Below are 21,129 nucleotides of genomic sequence, written 5' to 3'. Positions count from 1 at the left end.
CCCAGGAAGCTGGCAATGATCCATCCTGGCACCTCACCCCTTTGCTAGAGGAGCTGCCCCACACTTGGTACATTGTCCATAGTCCACATGTGGTGGAAATGTAAAAAAATCCAGCCCTTCTAGAATTCAATTAACAATTGGAAGTCAAATGAGAATTAGTTTTATTAAATATATTACATGATCATCTGAATTTACATAATATAGAATTAACAAGCCATTTATTACAAGCAGTGAGATGCAACATAACCAGACACTGGAAAGAACCTTCTGGCACAATGATGGACCATTGGTACAAAACACGTTTGGGAAGCAACCCTCCTTGAGAGAGTTACAAATAAACTATAGTTGACACATGGAGAGATAAAAAAAGATGGCTTTACCCCGATGTGGTTTAATTTCATAGCATATGCCAGTATTCCAGAAAATGAACAATTCCCCTGATCAGCATTTGGCTCAATTTGGTTGATCTAAATTTAAATTCAAACATAAATCATTATCTTCACTTTGAACCCCACTCACATGTTCATCAGTATACGAATGCTTCATACTCTTTCATTGGCAACATAAGAGGAAAAATGACTAATACTCAAACTTCATCTATGCACAGTCACAAGGGCTCCTGGTCAGGTATTTGGCCTTCAGGCCTTTGACCTCATCAACCGAAAAGGTAAGATGCCCACCTAAAGTCCACAAGGGAAGAAGAAGAGGAGTTTGGATTGGATATCCAGCTTTATTGCTATCCTAAGGAGTCTCTTTGGTGTCGTCTTCAGCCTGTTGTTCTCATATGCCTTCAGTTTGACTGAAGACAGTGTGTGCTCTGCGTCCATTCAAGGAGTGGTGCGAGTCCGTTCAACCTGGCACATCTCCATGCCAAGGCAGAAGTGTGGCAAGTTCTTATCCAATATATATTGTTCATAGATGACACAGCCTTGACAGCACACTCCAAGGAAACTCCACAGAAACTCATCAAACATTTTGCCCAAGACTGTATGGAGTTTGGCTTCATCATCAGCCTGACAAAAGACTAAAATCTTAGGTCAGGACATCACCAGCACTCCATGCACCAGCCCTGGTGACCACACGTTTGAGGTGGTAAAGCTGGACAGGTGTATTAGTAAGGTGGCTACGGCAATGGCTTGCCTCTCCTAAAGGATATGGGAGAATGAGATGCTAACCAATGCCAAGATGAAGGTCTACCAGGTTTGTGTGTTTACCAGTTAGCTAAGCTTTCATTAGAGGAATACTTAGCAAAACCTCTCGGGATAAGGTATCTCCAGCCCCATTACTTGCACATTTGCCATGTCTGCAGAGCTCAAGGATAAACAGCCTTACTCATCACAATCTTCACCCTCAAATCAGTATCAAAAAGGCACACATAGGTGTCTGTAAAGAACAGAACCCAAAGATGAGTAGAAGAGACATGGCTGGGTACTTGTCTCATTAGGCCTGGCTTCCTGTCTTGCCTGTAGGGACAAGAGAAGCAAAGGTTCTCGCACAGTGCCAGTTCTGGTGCATCACACATAGTCCAGAATCTCTGTCTCCATCTCATTCTCACTTCCATCAGATGGTTCTTTGAACTCCTCCTCTTCTTCCTCCTCTTCCTCTTCCTCTCCGGACTCGAACGCCAGCTGCTCTTTCCCCTCTTCTGTGTTCGAAGTGCTTGTGAACAGAGCTGGAGCAAAAGATAGGGAAAGGGATGAAGATAATGTCAGGGATGGATGAGTGGAGGGATGGCTGAGGAATTCCACTGGGGCAAAAGGGGCGGGGCGGGGTAGCCAAAGGTCAGTCAGAATTACTCCCTCAGGGCTCCCATCTGAAGGAAACAGAGAGCCAGCAGTGGCAGGAAGAAAGTGATTTCCATTGTAATTCCAAAAGCAGTTATTTCTCCCTCCAACAAATATGCGTATCTAGGGTTGCTAGTTGATTTAGTAACTCTTAATTGATTATGTATTGTTATTATTCAAATTTATATCCTGCTTCTCCTCCAAGGAGCTCAAGGTGTCTATTATTCTAAGACAACCAATGTGTGACAGGGATTAAGCTGAGAGAACTAAAGGCTGATCTAGTCCAGGACTCTCTTTCTCACAATGGCCAACCAAGTGCCTCTTTTAGGAGGCCCGCAAGCAGCATCTAGGCACAACGGCACTCTCTGCACCTGTGATTCCCAGCAACTGGCACTCAGAGGCATCATGCTGACAGTGGAGACATGAGCTTTGGTAACCAGCCCAAGGTCACCTAGCAATGAATTTCAGTCAATCAAATGGACTGATTTTTATAAGCCTAAGCTACATTAATAAAATGAACTTGGGTGGAGGACTATATGTTTTCAATATATTGAAAAGACATCCCTAATCATACCATGAACTGCAAGAAGATCAAACCTATCCATTCTGAAGGAAATCAGCCCTGAGTGCTCACTGGAAGGACAGATTGTGAAGCTGAGGCGCCAAGACTTTGGCCACCTCATGAGAAGAGAAGACAAGACTCCCTGGAAAAGACCCTGATGTTGGGAAAGATGGAGGGCACAAGGAGAAGGGGACGACAGAGGACGAGATGGCTGGACAGTGTTCTCGAAGCTACCAGCATGAGTTTGACCAAACTGCGGGAGGCAGTGGGAGATAGGAGTGCCTGGCATGCTCTGGTCCATGGGGTCATGAAGACTAAATGACTAAACAACAATAACAAATCATACTTAAAAAAAAATTAAAAAATCCAATACAAGTAATTCAAACTGCAAGCAGTAGGAGCTATCTTAGAAGAGCCACACAAGCTGTCCCAGGTCAGGTTAACATTTGTAAAACCTGGTTTCATTGCCAGGTTCCAACCTCCCTTGATTAATAGTATATTACCAGGCCTTTTGGAGCGGATGATCTGCTTTATCATCAGAGACATGGTATCCCGCAAGTCATCACTGGTCTTGGGAAGACACCAGCCGTCCCTCTCTGTACACACCATCTCCATGCCATCATTCCGGCGAATGATCTTCTGCAAGCTGAACAGAGACTAGTTTCAGATTCTCTCTTCCCCCAAAGGACTGAACAAATTAGGTCTGATTCCCTTGTGAAGGTCGACCCTGGTCTCAAAAAATAAACTGAGGACAAAAAGACCCAGAGTCTGGATGTGTCAAATCATCAGTGGAAGAACCAACAAACCCATTAAATGTAGATTTTTAAAACCCTGCTCCCTGGTAATTGTGGGTTCCTGTTTCAAAGGAATGCTTGGAACTGCCTAAGAAGAAGTACTCTCTCCTGAAGGTTCAATGTTTAAGGAGTGCAAGCCTTCTCCTCCCCCTACAGTCAGCTGAATTTTTTATTACTGCAAGGGTACCCATGGAAAAATTCAGATCAGGTTTTGCTTGCAGGGCCACCACAGCGGGGAGCATACCTTTGAGGTTCAGACAGACATACAAAAGACATGCATGAACACAGACATAAATTGCCCCCCCAAGTTACTTTAGAGCCCCTTTTGATCAAGCACAAATACCATTCCACATTCAGGTCACAAAGCTGATAGAACATCTGTCGATAAGGAGGCAGAGAACCTTCTCGGAAGATGTAAATCGAATCCTGAGAGAGGAAGAAGCAGAGGGATGGAAGACACCAAAAGACAATGGAACTGAAAGTAAAAATGTTTCCACAACGGGACCCTCTGTTGCTGACTTGAATGTTGGAGAAAACCCTTAGCTCCTCCAAAGTCAGATTGTCACCCCAACTTCCTCCTCTTCTCCAATACAGAACCCACAAAGAGTCCTCATGGTTGTTATATTCAATCTCTTCCTCCCCAAACCACCACATCTCCATTTCCCAGAGCAGCCCTCTGGACTTGAAAAGGGCAACTGGGTCTCTCTTGCATCAACCCCAAGGATTCCCACCTCCACAGTGACAGGAGGATGAATTTATACTATTGGGCATTTTGCCTTTAAGCTGCTACCCATTTCTTTCACGTGACCAAATCTGTATTTCCCCAGAGGAGACAATGTGTCTGGAGACAGATCTTCCTAGTACGCCACAAGAGGAGAAAAGGGTGAAGTCAGGAGGAAAAACAAGGAGGAAGCCAAATACCTACTTTAAGTTTATACTTGCTGAAAGCAGATTTCCGTGGACTGGACATCCCAGAGGTGCTCAGTCCTTGCTTAAGGTCCTGGATGCCAACTACATGGCTTGCTGAAAAGGGCAGGAAGAGAGTCCCCAAATCACATGTTGCACAGCAACTTAAGAGCCTGGCTGCTGGATCAGGCCAAAGGCCAATCTAGTCCAGCATCCTGTTCTCACAGTGGCTGACCAAAAGCCTCTTCTAGGAAGCCCCAAAGCAGGACATGATTGCAACAGCAACTTTCTCTACCTGTGATTCCTAGCAACTGGCATTCAGAGGCATATTGCTTCTGACAGTAGAGAAAGAACATAGCCATAATGACTAGCAGCCATTGATTAGCTTTATTCCTCCATGAACTTGTCAAATTTTCTTTTAAAGTCATCCAAGTTGTTGGCCACCACTACATCTTGCTGGAGAGTATTACATACTCAAACTATGTACTGTGTGACAAATTACTTTCTTTTGTCTGCCCAGAACCTGTCAAGATTCAGCTTCATTGGATGGTACCCAAGTTTTAGTATTATGAAAGGGGGAAATTTAACTTCTCTCTATCCACTTTTTCTTGACTGACACCAAGGATGGAAGAACAAACTACAACATGACAACCTGTTGATCCTGTTTTATAATAATAAATAATAAATGCTCTGCAGCACCTGGTAACTACTGGTTCTGTGTGCAACTGGCAAAGGAATATATGAAGCTGCCTTCTATCAAGACAGACCACAGATCCATCTGCCTCAGTACTGTCTGCAGACTGGCAGCAGCTCCCCAGGATTTCAGACAGGGCAGTTTTCCAGCCCAACCTGGGCAGAGTGGGAATTGATAGTGGGGTCTCCTGCATGCAGAGAATGTGGTCTACCACACAGCACAGATGTCAGCATTTGAGACACAAAGGCTGATGAACTGGCCCACCCACCAGAGACCACTTTTGACAGGCAGATGAAGCCACCTACCTGTCAATCACCTGGTGTCATGTGATGTCAGGTGATTCAACTTCAAAGGAAGAACTGAGAGTGAAATTCCTTCCTTCCTTTGCAACCCCAGCTTTAATTTCAAGCCGCATCTGAAAAGATCCCTGCTGAAAGCAGGACTTGCAATCAGTGCTGACAGCAAGCCCTGTTTCCAGCAGGCATCTGCTCAGGAGCTGCAAAAGGGAGGTTCGTCTCATTCAAAAATTGTACCAGGATCAGAGAGAGCCACAAAGGACACCCCTGCGAATTGATGGAAGAAATCACAATTGTTTAATTCACAAAACAAGATAAAGAAATATCTACCCACCCTCTTGCCTGTACCACATACCTGGTTTTTTCACGGTGATGGGCAGGCTGTAGTTGTAGGTGCTGCGTTTAGCTTTCACCGGCATGTCATTAGGGGCATACCCTAGGGGGAAATAAAACACGTCTGTGGAGGCAGAAGAGATGATGGAGAAGAGCACTTCTCAAAGAGAAACAAATTATACCAGGAATTTTAAATAGATATATCTATTTGGCAGCTTGGTGCTTTTGTAGCCTAGACCTTTCCTCCGCCCCCCCCCCACCCAAAAGGCACTGATAGTAAAGAGTACAACAGTACTCTGATGGCCTGCTTCCATTTTTACCGTATTTCATTCCGCAGCGAATTCTGAAATCCAGGACCTGGTAGAACTTTGCTTCTGGGTGTTCCCTGGGATCATAACCAAAGCGGACCCACAGGCTCCTCCAGGGTCCAGTTAGCTACAGGGGCAAACAGAATTACAAGAATGTGAGGCTCTGGTTTTGATGCTCTTTTTTTTTAATCCTTACATCCGAACATAGGATTGAAATAATCTTTTAATTAAAAAGCATTCTCAGATTAAAAAACATCGCAACACCACAATCATTTTTGCAACAACTGCAAAAAAGTACCACGATTTTGCTGCTATCAAGACCTTTAAAAGTGTTGGTGGCAGCAAAGCTTTAGATTTTTAGGTTTAGGAAAATGGGAAGGAAAGGAAATTGTGCACAGAAAGGCCATTTATGGCTGGTCCCTGTCATTGCCACCATCTAGATTTTACTTCTGGGGAGTGGAGAAAAATGTCTCATTTCAAAACTTTATTTCAAAGTTATTTCAAAACTTCCCAGAACACCAACTCTCGAACCCAACAGAGGGTGTCTGTGGGCAATTTTATGAGTGCTGAATAAAGAAACTACTGTCCTGGGCTCCTTTGGGAGGGTGGGCGGGATAGAAACTGAATAAATAAATCATGCAAATTTATTTAAAAAACTTTTGATTCCTATTTCTTTTAAACTGCATGCTGTTTGTATTACGCTGTTTGTGCTCTGTTTACTTATTATCTGCTCTGAGACCACTAAATAAAGAGCAGGATATAAATACTTTGAATGATTGAATGAGAGCTTTCTTGACAATCACAAAATAGGGGGGAAATGACAATACCCCAATAAAAAAATTGCAGCTTTCAGGAATGGAGCACTGCCAAGATGGAGACAATTTAACATGTGCTTTGGAAACTCAGATGAATGAACCACATCACAGGTGGGGAACCTCAAGCTCAAGCCCCGAATGCAGACGTTCAGTCCTCTCTACCCAGCCCACAGGACATGACTCCCCTCATGCCACACATCCTTCAAGTGCTTTTGCTAGGTTGGACTGTATCCTTGAACTGTGGCAATGGTTCTTATATATCTGGAAGGAGAAAGGTATGTCTGTATGTGCAGAAAGAGGGGCTTTTGCATGGTTGGAATGCAGCCTATTGTACAAGGGCAAGAGTAACACCCATTGAACATGAGAACATAAGAGGTACCCTGCTGGATCAGGCAAATGGCCCATCTAGTCCAACATTCTGTTCTTGCAATGGCCAACCAGATGTCTGTCTGAAAACCACAAGCAGACCAGAGCACAAGAGTATTCTCCTGTCCTACAGTTCCCAGCAGCTTCCACCGACTTTTGCCACTGGCCACATCTCTTTGCCTCAGGCCCTGCCCTGCCCTTCCCTCTTTAGGAACGTGGCTCCTAAAGAGCTGCCTGTGAGCTAAAGCGACCCCTGGGCTGAAAAAGGTTCCCTGCCTCTGTTATAAGTTGTCTAAGAAGGCCAACTTTTTTTTTTTTACATTCTGGAATAAATTACTGAGTGCCCCCCGCCAAAAAAAATTCTTCCCAGCTGCATGCTTTCTGGCAACTACATTTGATAACTACTGCATTTACTAAATAGTGAACATTTCAATCCATTGTCACTATATGAGCTGTTGGGAACTCTTTTTAAGAAAGCAACATACACACACACACGAAACATAATGCACTCACCATGTAGTAAGCTAAGTAAGGCAGAAGGAACTTGAGCTTGTCAGGGTGGATGCTTATATTGGCTTTCACAGCATTACGAGACCAGACTGGGCGGACCTCAAACAGCTACAAAACAGAAACACATACAAGAAAGGGTCTAACTATAACCCAAGGCTGGAAGGATGTGAAGTATAAAAAGACTCTGTTCATTGTTTCCTTGGAAAAGTTAATTCATGAACTTAAAGCTGCCAAGATTTCTGACTGCACCAGATCGGGAGGTGTGTGTGAGTGTTCCATTTGGATAATAACAGTGCATTAAATAATAATAACAACAAAACCATTAATAACAAATTAGGTTCCACAGGCATTCTGTACAAAAATAGAATGTTTTCCACATACAGTAAAGTAAATCATTACTAACATTTTCAGCTTTGCCTTGTCTCACCATAAATACATCATGCATGTGAAAACTGTGAATACACTTTCTACAAAGCAATCTGAGCCTGCAGAGCTTGCAGCAAGACTCAGTCCTTATTAACATAGGTCAAGAAAGCACCGCAAACACTTTCAAATTTGTCTGCTTTGGCAATTCTTTTGCACTTGATACCAATATGCCAAGCATTCAGGAAGAGCCATGTCCCAATATGCCTTTCTTGACTCATACAATGGATTGCCTCGTTCCAGCCAAGTATGACTTTATTTAAAAGAATTGCTGGACTGATCTGGCCCTTTGTCTCCTCCTTGGGGCCCTTCAAACTTTTTCTTTTCATGCCGTAGTCTCGTTTTTTGGTGATTTGGTGTTGTTAGGGTTTCGTATGGCTTTTCTACAGAATATACTCTTTTGTCCTGATGCCCTTTTTGTAAATGTTCTGTACATGCTATACAAATAAAATTATTGAAAATAGGGGTAAAAGATTTGCCTCTCAACCAAGAAAGGGACTCTCAGCAGGGAGTTCCAGGCAACCCTGGCTCCGATGTCCCAAGTTTCCAAACATGTCTTTCAGTGTGTGAACAGACCCCAAAAAGTGTGTCTACCTTCCTCAATTCCTCTTCTGCTTTGTGATCCACTGCATTGCTGCAAACTCTCCTCCAGGTCTGCTCTGCTGCGTCCAAAGGCTTCATGGGGATCTCCTCATCCTCAAAGTTGATAAAGATGGCGTTGTGGGGCCGACGGGCCCGGCTGAGACCTATCAAGTTTTCGCTGGACAACGTGGGGTTCTGATATCCTTCCCTGCAGGGGAGGGAAACAGAAATTACAAAAATGAATCACATTCGACTCAGTTCTGTGAAATTTGGATAATGCTTGCTTTTTTGTTTATGACATCTCAAATTGAAAATTTAAAAAATTTGAAAAAAGATAATTTTCTTTCTATTTTTCTTTTCTGATGCCCCCTTTTAAACTGCTATCTGAACAGAGAATTTCTAAAGAGGCAACCATGAATCTGTTCATTAAAAAGATATGAATTTTGCTAAGTGGTGGGTTGATTGCCTGCATTTATATTTATCTGCTTTATTATTATATTTATATTCCACCTTCTCTCCAAGGAGCTTAAGGTGGTGTACACACTTCTACCACATCTCCATTTTATCCTCACAACAACCCTGCGAGGTAAGTTAGACTGAGAGTGAGTGACTGACCCAAGGTCACACAGTGAGTTTTATGGATGAGCAGGTACTTGCACGGGACATGGGTGGCGCTGTGGTCTAAACCACTGAGCCTAGGACTTGCCGATCAGAAGGTTGGCGGTTTGAATCCCCGTGATGGGGTGAGCTCCCGTTGATTGGTCCCAGCTCCTGCCAACCTAGCAGTTCGAAAGCACATCAAAGCACAAATAGATAAATAGGTACCGCTCCGGCGGGAAGGTAAACAGCGTTTCCATGCGCTGCTCTGGTTCGCCAGAAGCGGCTTAGTCATGCTGACCACATGACCTGGAAGCTGTACACTGGCTCCCTCGGCCAGTAAAGCGAGATGAGCGCCGCAACCCCAGAGTCGGTCACAACTGGACCTAATGGTCAGGGGTCCCTTTACCTTTAGGTACTTGCACCCTGGTCTCCAAAACCCTAGTCCAGCACTCTAAGCTCTATATCACACTGGCGTCTTCAACTGTGGAACTCAGGATGGTGAGCGTGGAGCTGCCATGTGTTGATGAGACTCAGAACTCAGCCCTTCCCAGATCTGGAACTTATGACCTCCTCAGAGGAAGAGCAGGGGTCAGAGACACACAGACCCCACTTCAAAGGATCTCCATATGATCAGTAGTACTGAAAAGCCAATAAATCTTTGTCTCTTTGCCCCAGGAGGCTCCCATACTAGTTGCCTGGATTCTCACACAGCTCTCAGAACCCACACCCCACCTTGACCACTTGGCCACAGGAACAGAGGAAGTGAGGCAGGCAGGAACTTAAAGCACTAGCTAGTGAGTGGTCACTCAAAAGTAGGGGGAAGTGCATGTAAGCACATGCCTGGATCAGAGCCTGCCTGACAGCCAGGAATGGGTTGAGCCTTCAGCTCCCATAAAAGCTTGGTCTGAGCTGCTTCACTTCTAAAAAACTCCAAACTCCCTTGAACTGAGAAAATGGACACAGACCTTGTTAATATCAAGAAGACTGTTGTCTCTTGTTCATTCAGACCAAGCTCTGAGGCCATAAAAAAATATCTTACACAACAATAAATCCATTGGGTCATTAAAACATCCTTAATTAAGATGTACAATCATACAAACAATAAAAAGCTTAACAACTAAAACAGTAACAAAAACCAGTTTGAAAAATAAAATCACAAGTTCTGTTCAGCAGAACACTTGCATTTAGGACATGGTGGAATGCTAACATGGATGGGGCCTCTTGAATTTCAACTTCTTTAGTAAGGCAGCAGACCAGTTTAATAAGACTCCATTTAATGTTGGATTTTGTCTTTAAAGAACTGGAGAGACTCTGTTGGTCTTTTATACTGTAATTTGTTCAGGTTGCCTAGAGAGTTTGACTCTTCCTTTATTAATAACTCTACCCAGTAGACCCACTAAAACTTGATATTTTCCTTCCCTTGTATTACTGAAAAGTTAGAGCTATATTTCTTCAACACAAATTATGAAGAGACTCTTCCACACTGCCCAATGTAACCTGGGCCCAAAGATGCAGAGCCATGCCAAAAAGCACCAGAAACAAAGAGTGAATAAGAGGAAACGAGAGATTTGAAATTTGGCCCCAACTTCCTATAAACCCTTAAACAAATCTACTCCAAGTCTTCAGCATTGTTTCCAGCCCTATCCCTGTTAATCCCCCCAGCCTACCACCCACAGTTCCACCATGCATCACAAAGCTTTCAAGTAAAGGTATGGCAAGCCTAAAAGGCTATACCGCCTAAAAGACTTGGCAACCCCACACCGTCACAAGAAATACAGAACAAACTAATGGACAACTAAATATCCTGACTGACCTATCATCAACTACATGCATTCTTAAACAACCCAGAAATGAAGTCAGCAACCACTAGGCGATTGTCAACAGAGGAACACAGCAAAGGGACGGTATCGGCAACATATAAAATACTACTCCAAGACACTACACCAATATCAAAGACAAATGGGAACATGACATAAGAGTATGAAATAAACTCAACCCAATGGTCGAGGCTGTGGACCAATCCCCTCTTTAGAAGGGAACTCACTTTGAAAGTTATTTACAGATGTCCATTAATTTCAGTGGATCTACTTTTATCACCCACTGTGTTTGTGGGGCTTACTCCCAGGAAGTGTACATAGGATTGCAGCCTTATTCTGCCTGCCCTAAATTTTATTGGTTTATTACCATAATTCATTCATTCAGCTAGTTAAGGCAAATAAGTACCTTGCTGGATCAGATCACGAGCCACCTAGTCCTGCCTATTTATATCCCTTCCCATAATACAGCACTTGAAATGGGTTCAAAACAGATACTGGAGGAGCAATCCTCACAGTTCCCTAGGAAAGAGGACTGATTGTTAAACCAGAAACTATTTAAATGTATAGTGGATATGGGGAGTCTGGAGGGACCTAATAATGGGAATCTTGTTATCATGAATTAAGTTGAGCTTTGCAATCTTGAATTTATCTGAAATCTTCTACGTGCAGTCATGGTTCATCTGAGAGCAGGCTGGGTGGGAAGACTACTGCTCCTATTTTTCAAGGCTGTTTGGAAATTACCTGACAGATAGCTGAAACTGGCAAGTTATATAACAGCCAGGGAAGGATGACAGCCAGATAATAACTGGCTTGTACAGCTAAAGGCACTTTTTATTTAACACTGGAATGGGAAATGTAATGACAGTGTCCAACCATATGTTCTCCTTATTGTGAAAGGGGAAACCAAGGTAACATTTTTATGTATGTTGTAGGAATTATTTATTGCAATAAAAATCACAAAAAGCAATCATCGCTTTAACTGTTTTTATACAAAATTGTTTTTAACTGCTTTTATATTAGAAATTGTTTTGATAATTGATGCTTTTATTGTTAAATTGCTTTAAGATACTTTATAGCAAAGTGAGCTATGAAGAATAACAGTGAGAAAAATCAAAGGTGTTGGCATGAGAAGTGTTCCAAATGTTACCTCTAATGAATTGGAAAGCACAGCCACCTCTTGTCAAATGTCAACAATGTGGCTGTCCCAACCCTGGGATCTGAGCTGCACTGATGAATATCTAAGGAACACATGGACATCAAAGAGAAGTATTTCACTCTCCAATACCTTGTTTCAACTCCTTTGTGCATGCAAACCCAAGTGATTTGAGAGCTGGGTTCATACCTCAATGCCACATATCCAAAAGCCTCTGCATGTCTGTAGCAACTATCAGTTCTGACAGCTGCAACAAGCACATGTTGATTTAACCTAGAAGCAGAGAGGAACACAGAAGTCACTCTGACTTTGTTGTTCCTCCCTGCTGCCAGAAGAAGTCAGGTGCTGCATTGGGCAGGTAAGCAACCAGGAGAGGTACCAAGAAGGGTGGATAGGGGCTCTCTACAGGTGCCTGTTGCAGCTGTCAGAACCAATAGCCACTACAGTCAACTAGAGACTTCTGGGTGTATCGAAGGTTGCTCCCAGGTACAACAGGTGCGGGGCACTCTTTTGGTCTTTGTGAGTAGCACTCTAGGGACTACATGCTAGGCAGTGGTGGCAGGGCCAAATCTAAAAGAGGGCAGGGCCTGCTGGTTGCAGCATGCTTGGCAGCTGAACAAGAGTGGAATAATGTAACCAATATCACTCTGGACAGATAGTTTTAAGAAGTTCTTAATTTTGCTGCCTCTGAAAAACTAAAACACCATCTGAGAGTCTAGAAAGATGAAGTGGAGCCTGAAGACTTTGCAGCCATCTGGTGAATCTTTATAATAAACAGGAACAGGCAGCCTTTTGCACAACTTGGGCCAGCTGAATATGACTTTTATGTGGAGATATCCATTATTATTCTATATCTTCTTTAATTTGTACAGGGGACAATGGAAACAGTGTGTGTATCCCTTTGTCAATCTCCCATAGAGCTTCCTTTTTTATACTCTGGACCTACACTGCATAAGACACTATTTTTATTTGGTTCCAATATGGTTATATTGTACCATTGAACATGAAAAAAGCTGTTTGTTGCCCCCCCCAAAAAAGAATAGGAGTTCCCTTAAGAGGGGAATACCACTTCTTAGATCAAGGGTTGCCCTCCAGATGTTGTTGCACACAGCTGACAGGCAGGGTTGTGGAGAGGACAGAGCTCAATAAGCTAGTTGGCTGGATATGGGTACCAATAAGGCTATGTTTGGCCTGAGGACCAGAGATTTTCCCCCCTACCGTCCAAGTCCAAACCTAAACTGCAACTATATTCAGCCAACATAGTAGCTGGTACATATATTAATCCTGCCACAGCAGAGACCATTGCTCAGCAGGTGGATTTGCCATCACCTACAAAAGAAGGTCGGCGGTTCGAATCCCTGCGAGGGGATGAGCTCCCGTTGTTTGGTTCCAGCTCCTGCCCACCTAGCAGTTCGAAAGCACCTCAAAGTGCAAGTAGATAAACAGGTACTGCTCTGGTGGGTAGGTAAACAGCGTTTCTGTACGCTGCTCTGGTTCGCCAGAAGCAGATTAGTCATGCTGGCCACATGACCCGGAAAAACTGTCTGCAGACAAACGCCGGCTCCCTCAGCCAGTAAAGCAAGATGAGCGCCGCAACCCCAGAGTCGTCTGCAACTGGACTTAACGGTCAGGGGTCCCTTTACCTTTCACCTTTACAAAAGAAGACACTGACCTATGTTGTGTTTCTGGTCGATAGTAATAGTCCACGGGAGTGTCCAAGCGTGAGAAAATGGGTGGAGGGATATAAAGCGGAAGGTCACTCAGGAAGAACTCCTCTTTCTCTGGCTTTAGCATCAGGACTTTGTCATACATGGAGGTCTGCTTGCCATCTGGTCCAGAGTGCACTGCCAAATACTGGAAATCAGACATCCCTGGAGAGAAGGAGGCAAAAGTGTGCAGATCACCCCAAAAGATTGTTCCCTCACTGCGCTACTTAGTGAAACTTGCACAAAAGAAGCAGGCATCTCATTCAGTACCAAATCAACATTTATTAATTTCTTTAAAATGCTTGAATACTAACATTCTTAGGAACATACTGCCTTATACTGAGTCTGACCACTGGTCCATCTACCTCAGTATTGTCTACATTGACTGGAAACCACTTTCTGGTTTTTCAGGAAGGACTCTCTTTCAGTCCTACCTGGAGATACTGGGGATTCTGCTTTGTAGCAACCCAAGAAGCTCTCAGAGTGGCAACTTATGGAGATTTGCACAATGCAATCACATTCAAAATGTTCTGCACATGCAATCAGAAATAACATGGTGCCTGGTGTAGTGAAAATTATAGCATATGCTTTGATAGAGAGCCTACATGTGAAGAGATGTAAAAACTGTGAAATAGTGTGTGGAAGTATATTGTTGTATTAAGAATGTGTCAAGAATGTGCAGGGGAAAAACTCAGCACTGAGCCAGCTTGATAGAGAGTGGACATCCTGTTCTTATCACTGAATCAGGGACTTAGATGATAATGCAGGCATGCTTTTCCTCTGAGAGTGTAGCCTAATTTCTACATCTGTGTTTAGCTAAGTAGGGATAATACCTCTATATAAGTAATAATAATAATATAATAATAATAATTTATTATTTATACCCCACCCATCTGGCTGGGCTTCCCCAGCCACTCTGGGCGGCTTCCAAAAAAAATTAAATTAAAATACTGTAATACATCAAACATTAAAAGCTTCCCTAAACAGGGCTGCCTTCAGATGTCTTCAGATAAGCCTGTGTAATTTATAAGACTGTGGATTCTACTTTTGTGAGATCCCAAGAGGCTGTTGTTCTGATCACAATGGTGTATTTACTGAAGAAGTCTCTGGTTTATTCAGGCAGCCCCCCCACCGTATTCATGGGGTCTCCTTGGTGCCACCAGACAGCACACCCAGTGAGAATCCCTGAGGCAAGGAAGTAGGGCTGAACTGAAATTTACAGAGTCTTATGATGGAGGCAAATCTTTCCTTACTGAAAAGGGGGTGAGGTCCTCCAAATGTTGTTGAGGTACAACATTCATCATCCCTGGTCCTCTCGCCATGCATCTGGAGGACCACAGGGGTTCCTCATCCCTGCCTTAGAGAAAGGAATCATTACCTTGAAACTTATAAACTGTGGTAACAATACCAAGAACTTCTACTTCAAAACTGACATCTTCCTCAAAATCTCCTGCTTCTGTCCGTTTCCTCCTCGTTTTCTTTTTAACTTTCAGCAACATGGAAGATGTTGGGAAGCGGTTGGCACACACAGGATGGCAGTAGGGGTCCTTGGGGCGGAAGTAGAGCTCGAGTCTTCGGCTGGGGTCAGTGTAGATCTGAAAAGTATGCACACAACCAATAACGTAAATAAAGGCTAGGTCATTCTGCCAGCACACGAGTGAGGGGAAAATAGGTTTTGCTTCCTCCCAACCCAGCATGGTAATGCAGCAGGCTGGGGGCTCTCAGACAGGAGAGAGTGGGCTGGGCTGAAGTGAAGCTGTGGACCAAATGCACAACAAGCTGACCCCCAGGGGCCAGGAATTTCTCACCCTGAGTTGGATATAATCCAACCCCTACAATGTAGGGTTGTCATATTTCAAACAGTGAAAATCTAGAAAAGTAATTGAGCTTTACAGTGGTACCCCTGGTTACATCCGCTTCATGTTACATTCTTTCAGGTTACGTCCTGCGGCGACCTGGAAATACTGGAAAGGGTTACTTCCAGGTTTCGTCACTCGGGCATGCGCAGACACGCAAAATGGCGTCATGCACATGCGCAGAAGCGGCGAATCGCAACCTGCGTGTGCACAGATGCGCCGCTGCGGGTTGCGCTCTTTTCATGTTGCAAACGGGCCTCCAGAATGGATCCCGTTCACAACCAGAGGTACCACTGTACAGTCATACCTCGGGTTAAATGTGCTTCAGGTTGCGCGCTTTTAGGTTACACTCTGTGGGAACCCGGAAGTAACCCGGAAGTACACTCCGTGGCAACCCGGAAGTGCATTACTTCCGGGTTTCGCCGCTCACACATGCGCAGACACTCAAAATGACGTCACACACATGCGTGGAAGCGGCAAATCATTACCCGCACAGACGCGGGTTGCATTCGCTTCAGGATGCGAACGGGGCTCTGGAACGAATCCCATTCGCATCCAGAGGTACCACTGTATTTAGAAAAGTTGTTGAGATGTGATTACATTTTTTTGCCAAAGTTGCTGGGCTGTATGGTATGGGTTGACATACGTCTGGAGTTTCCCAGTCGGACACTGCTGCCGACTGCTATATTCTGTATATGGCCGGGAAAATCCAGATGTACGGCAATCCTGTATGGCTCCCCCCCCTTTCCAAAATCACCCCCACCACGCAGAACAGCAATTCAGATCACCCTTTCCTTTTCAAAATGAGAGATAAAGAAGGTGTGAAGGGGATGTTAAGTAGGAGGCTCCCTCTTGCCGCAGGTAGCCAGAAGCCTCTTCCAGGCTGAATGAGCTTCTGTAGGGGAAATATCTCAACAAAGGAGAGACATTTCTGGAAAATATTCATTTATGATTAGCCATACACAAGCAAGACCCCCAACCTGCCACTTCTTTAAACTGCCATTAAGTCCTTGGAAGACAAGGGTTCAAATCCTGCCCTAGGGGGCAACCTCCCTCACTGGGTTGTTGTGAGGAAATAACAGGAAGAGGGAGAATCATGTATGCCACCTTGAACTCCCTGGGGGAAGGTGGGATATAGATGTGGTGATGAAAAAATGATGATGATGATGATGAGCTAAATGGAAATGATGTGCGTGCTAACAGTAAAAGCACTCCTCAACTTCCATGGGGTCCAACTTTTCAGCCCTGCCTCTGGAGGCTCTGAGCAAGACAGAGAGAGAGAGAGAGAGAGACTGACTCTGTGCCATGAAAACTCCTTGGCAGAGAAGAGTTCCACAGGGAACGTGCAAAGTGTCTGATGTAACCAGGCACGGGTGCCAGGGCATCCGAATGCAGGCTGCCTTGAGACCCCACCCAGCACCCCACGGCAGCTTTGCCTCTCAGTAACCTGAGCAGAGTAGAGACATCACTCTACAAAAGTAGAGACATCACCTTGCCAACAAAGGGCCGTATAGTTAAAGCTATGGTTTTCCCAGTAGTGATGTATGGAAGTGAGAGCTGGACCATAAAGAAGGCTGATCGCCAAAGAATTTATGCTTTTGAATTATGGTGCTGGAGGAGACTCTTGAGAGTCCCATGGACTGCAGGAAGATCAAACCTATCCATTCTTAAGGAAATCAGCCCTGAGTGCTCATTGGAAGGACAGATCCTGAAGCTGAGGCTCCAGTACTTTGGCCACCTCATGAGAAGAGAAGACTCCCTGGAAAAGACCCTGATGTTGGGAAAGGTGGAGGGCACAAGAAGGGGACGACAGAGGACGAGATGGTTGGACAGTGTTCTCGAAACTACAAATATGAGTCTGATCAAACTGCAGGAGGCAGTGGAAGACAGGAGTGCCTGGCGTGCTCTGGTCCATGGGGTCACGAAGAGTCGGACACGACTAAACGACTAAACAACAATAACCTGAGCGGGGAGAAGGAAGAGCCATTCTCCAGAGGACGCCCATTCCCCACCCTTACCCTAGAGACCCCTTCCTCTCCGCCCAGCGTCAGCAGCGTCTTGTCCACGTCCTGCACAACGCCTGGGTACTCCACGCACACCAGCCTCTTGTCGCGGTTCAGCTGTGAAGTCGCCGCATCCGCCCCGACGGCCGGAGAGCAGCAGCCTGCGCCTCCCTCGGCGCTTTCTCCCCCGACCATTTTCCCCGCCAGGAACCGCCGCAGTCGCTCTCTTCAAAAGCGTCCTCCCCTCCGCGTCGCGTAGCAACACGGTGGCGATCGCGAAGGTTCCAGGGAAGAAAGGTTCCGCCTATACATAAACAGTATATTCTATTTTTTCTTTTTCTTTTAGGTAGGGGTGAAGGGGGGGGGGGGACGGTAGCCTGCACGATGGCCGAGTCTCTTCTAATTCCTGGGGTCGTGGATCCAGCAAGGGATCTAAAAGTATTTCTTTTGCAGAAAGCCACTTTGGCAAGAAGCAAAGAATGTTTGTTTTCTCTTTTTTTCTTCTCTGGGTATTAGGAGAAGGAAAAGTGGACATCAATTTTTAAAATTAGTTTCGATTAAAGATTTTTTTGGTGATACAAAACGAACAAATAAACTAGGAAAAGTACATATAGCGCCTCCACTTTCAGTTCATAGAGTCCTTTTCACAGTTTGTTTACATTTGGTGTGGGAAATTAACCCCGCGTTTTGTGCCACTTTCCAATCTGAGTAATTGATACTCAAACCAGGGTGATATAAGTTAAAAAAAACCTGCTCCTTTTTCCTTATGGGGTACCCAAGAGCCCCGTATAGAGTCCTTTTGTAGGTTCTCTATCGGTAAGAGAAAATAACAGACCAACCAGAGAATATTGAGAAGCAAAGCAGCTAGTAAGCCTGATCTTTATTAAAGCTCTTGCAACAGGGTGCTCCCCCCACACGCAGGAGAGAGGAAGAGGACCCCGAGCCATGCGTGCAAGCCCTTATATAGACATTTTAAATTGCCCGCCCTGGAGTCTAAGACCACCCCCAGAAATAACATACCTACATCGCAGAAAAGGTGGTCTACAACAGAAATCTGAGTGTGTTGTGTATCTCCTGTCTGGCAAGTTACCTGATTGCATTATTTGGGTTTTTGGCTACTCTTTTGTTATTATAACTACTTAATTCCTGAATCTAGGTCACAGGTCACAGGCTCACACCCTGTTCATATCTTGAATGTGCCCTTAAGACAGGATTTGTGAGGACAGGATTTGTGAAGAAAGAGACAATGGGGAGGTTTCCCACTTTGACCTTGCAGAGAAATATTTGAGGCCAATTTGTTCAGGATCTTTTCTGTGGGGCTTCAGACATGTGGTTTATATATACAGTTATGAACATTTATTTTTATATATGACCTTAAAATTCTTATAACACGGGTACAAGTTGACACCCTAACATCCAACTTTGTATGATCCCCTCCAAACCAATGCCCAGGTTTTGTGCTAGTTTTTTGCCATAAAGTAAGTGCTGTTTTCTGTGCTGTTCCTCCCAACCTGCAAGAATCCATTTAAGGGCAGATAAAGATTAAAGGCACAAGAAGAAGGGGCCGATAGAGGACGAGATGGATGTACAGTGTTCTCGAAGCTACTGACATGAGTTGGACCAAACTGCAGGAGGCGATGGAAGACAGGAGTGCCTGGCGTGCTCTGGTCCATGGGGTCACAAAGAGTCGGACACAACTAAACAACTAAACAACAACAACAACAGAACTGCATCCACAGAAAATCTGAAAAATGTAAGCTTTTAATTTTTTTTATTTTTCTTACAACTGCAGAAAGAGTATTATATGGAGCCGGTTCCACAGATCAAAGCAGCCGAGTTAGCAAATACAGTATTTCTGAGGGTCTGATAGTGTTGGCACATTTACTCTGCAGGAGGGAGAGGGAAAAGGTGGCATCAAAGGTAATCAGGAAGCTATTGGAGTGTTGATTTGTTCCCTTTTTAAGTCTGTTTATTCACTTCATGAACACCAGGGTGCACTATTTGACAACTATCAGTGACACAAGAGGCACACTATACAAGGGTGGTTGTTGTTGTTTTGTTTATTAAATACAGCAGTTGTTTTGCTGGTGCTGGTTCCTCATAAGTTTTGCAGGGGGTCCTCAATTAGTAATAGCAGGCAAACTTACCGTACTTTACCTACTGTTACTGATCTTCCTTGAAAACTTGCACCTTGCTGAAACTGATGGTGAAGAATGATGTAAGAATTCAAATGTAATGAGAGGGTTTGAGCACACATTTGCTAACACTACACGTTAAATATTACAGTGGTACCTCGGGTTAAGTACTTAATTCGTTCCGGAGATCCGTTCTTAACCTGAAACTGTTCTTAACCTGAAGCACCACTTTAGCTAATGGGGCCTCCCGCTGCCGCTGCGTCGCCAGAGCACAATTTCTATTCTCATCCTGAAGCAAAGTTCTTAACCCGAGGTACTATTTCTGGGTTAGCGGAGTCTGTAACCTGAAGCGTATGTAACCCGAGGTACCACTGTATATCTATTCTCACTAGAGCATAAGAAGAGTCCTTCTAGATCAGGCTAAAGGCCCACCCAGTCCAGCCTCCATAGGTGCTAGCTCTCTGGAGCCCTGGGTGCCCAAGCACCCAAAAAAATTGGTGCCAGGGCCATGCACGCTTCATGACATCCATGACTGCGGGCACCCACGGTCGCAGGGCCAAGCTGGCACTCCTGCCAGCATCTAGTCCCACAGGGGCCAACTAGATGCCTCTGCCCCTGGAGGGAGAACATGGCCATCATGGCTAGTAGCCATTGATAGCCTTAGCCTCAAATAGTTTGTCCAGTCCTCTTCCAGGTGTGTTCAAAAAGGTGGCCACCACTGCATCTTGTTGGAGCAAATCCCGCCATTTTAACTATGTGCTATGTGGTGAAATACTGTGGTGTGAAGCTCTGCGAGGGGGCGGCTTTCTGGAATTCCCCCTATATATGAGGAAGGAGAAATTTTACAGTTTTCTGTCCGCAATGTCTGATTATTCTGCATAGTGCAGAAGCACTATGTCAGGGACCCAGAGACACTGTGGGGGAATTAAAATGACAGGCTGCAGCCACAGCCACCAGCATACAGAGCAACCCAAAGCCCCTGTGACTGTAGCAGCACGGAAGGTGGTATCCTCTCCGGTGTATGTATTATTCATAATTAATATCATTATTTCTTATTGTACACTGCTTCCATATATGCAGACTGTAAAGCAGTTTCTAAATGTGTAATTTAACAACAATAACAAAGTTTGGCCTGCTGTTTGTTTCCCATCTGCACAACCTGTCCATTTTTTAATATATAGGAAAGGCCATACCCAAGTGACAGAGCATCTGCTTTGTATGCAGAAGGTCCCAGGTTCAATCCTCACTGGGAGCTCAGGGCCAGGCTGGGAATGTTCTCTGCCTGAAATCCTGGAGAGCCACTTCCAGTCAGTTCTTAGCCAGATGGCCTGATTCAGTGTAAGGCACCTTCTTACATTCTTAAATGAACAATTTATTTCCAGAAACATCAGAAGTCTCCAGTGCTCTCTTCCCCCACCCAAAAGGAAACCAACGTTATAAAAGTCAACCCCTGGAACTTGCTGCCGCTTGAGTAAGTTGTGTGCAC

At 44.6% G+C, this 21,129-nt stretch overlaps 1 protein-coding gene and 1 long non-coding RNA gene across 2 annotated transcripts in view; one reads left to right on the top strand and one right to left on the bottom strand.

Annotated features, from left to right (window-relative positions):
• Positions 1 to 144: 144 nt before the first annotated feature.
• GTF3C5 (general transcription factor IIIC subunit 5) lies at positions 145 to 17,737 on the bottom strand. The gene is made up of 11 exons (XM_081847136.1): positions 17,524 to 17,737; positions 15,028 to 15,244; positions 13,616 to 13,814; positions 8,386 to 8,581; positions 7,372 to 7,476; positions 5,690 to 5,804; positions 5,392 to 5,472; positions 4,066 to 4,163; positions 3,484 to 3,566; positions 2,850 to 2,992; positions 145 to 1,672 (listed from the first exon to the last, which is right to left on the bottom strand). Exons 1-11 carry the CDS (start codon positions 17,701 to 17,703, stop codon positions 1,515 to 1,517), a joined length of 1,575 nt encoding a protein of 524 aa, XP_081703262.1. The 5' UTR covers positions 17,704 to 17,737; the 3' UTR covers positions 145 to 1,514.
• A 128-nt stretch (positions 17,738 to 17,865) lies between these two features.
• LOC309333649 overlaps positions 17,866 to 21,129 on the top strand; it is a 15,914-nt gene continuing 12,650 nt past the window's right edge. The window contains exons 1-3 of the long non-coding RNA XR_014152638.1: positions 17,866 to 17,946; positions 19,027 to 19,261; positions 21,026 to 21,114. This is a non-coding gene — a long non-coding RNA (uncharacterized lncRNA). The remainder of the gene's footprint in view (positions 17,947 to 19,026; positions 19,262 to 21,025; positions 21,115 to 21,129) is intronic.

This window comes from Podarcis erhardii (genome assembly GCF_964252035.2).
Source record: "Podarcis erhardii genome assembly, chromosome: Z".
In the NCBI taxonomy this organism is placed as follows: Eukaryota; Metazoa; Chordata; class Lepidosauria; order Squamata; family Lacertidae; genus Podarcis; species Podarcis erhardii.
This window is presented reverse-complemented; position numbering and strand designations above follow the sequence as displayed.

Excerpts from the sequence above, each read along its gene's own strand:
- GTF3C5 (XM_081847136.1), bottom strand. The coding sequence starts at position 17,703 with ATGGTCGGGGGAGAAAGCGCCGAGGGAGGCGCAGGCTGCTGCTCTCCG. Across the intron at positions 4,164-5,391 it reads CATCACCGTGAAAAAACCAG|CAAGCCATGTAGTTGGCATC; the intron begins GTATGTGGTACA and ends TGCCCTTTTCAG. Across the intron at positions 2,993-3,483 it reads TGTGACCTGAATGTGGAATG|CTTGCAGAAGATCATTCGCC; the intron begins GTATTTGTGCTT and ends GTCTCTGTTCAG.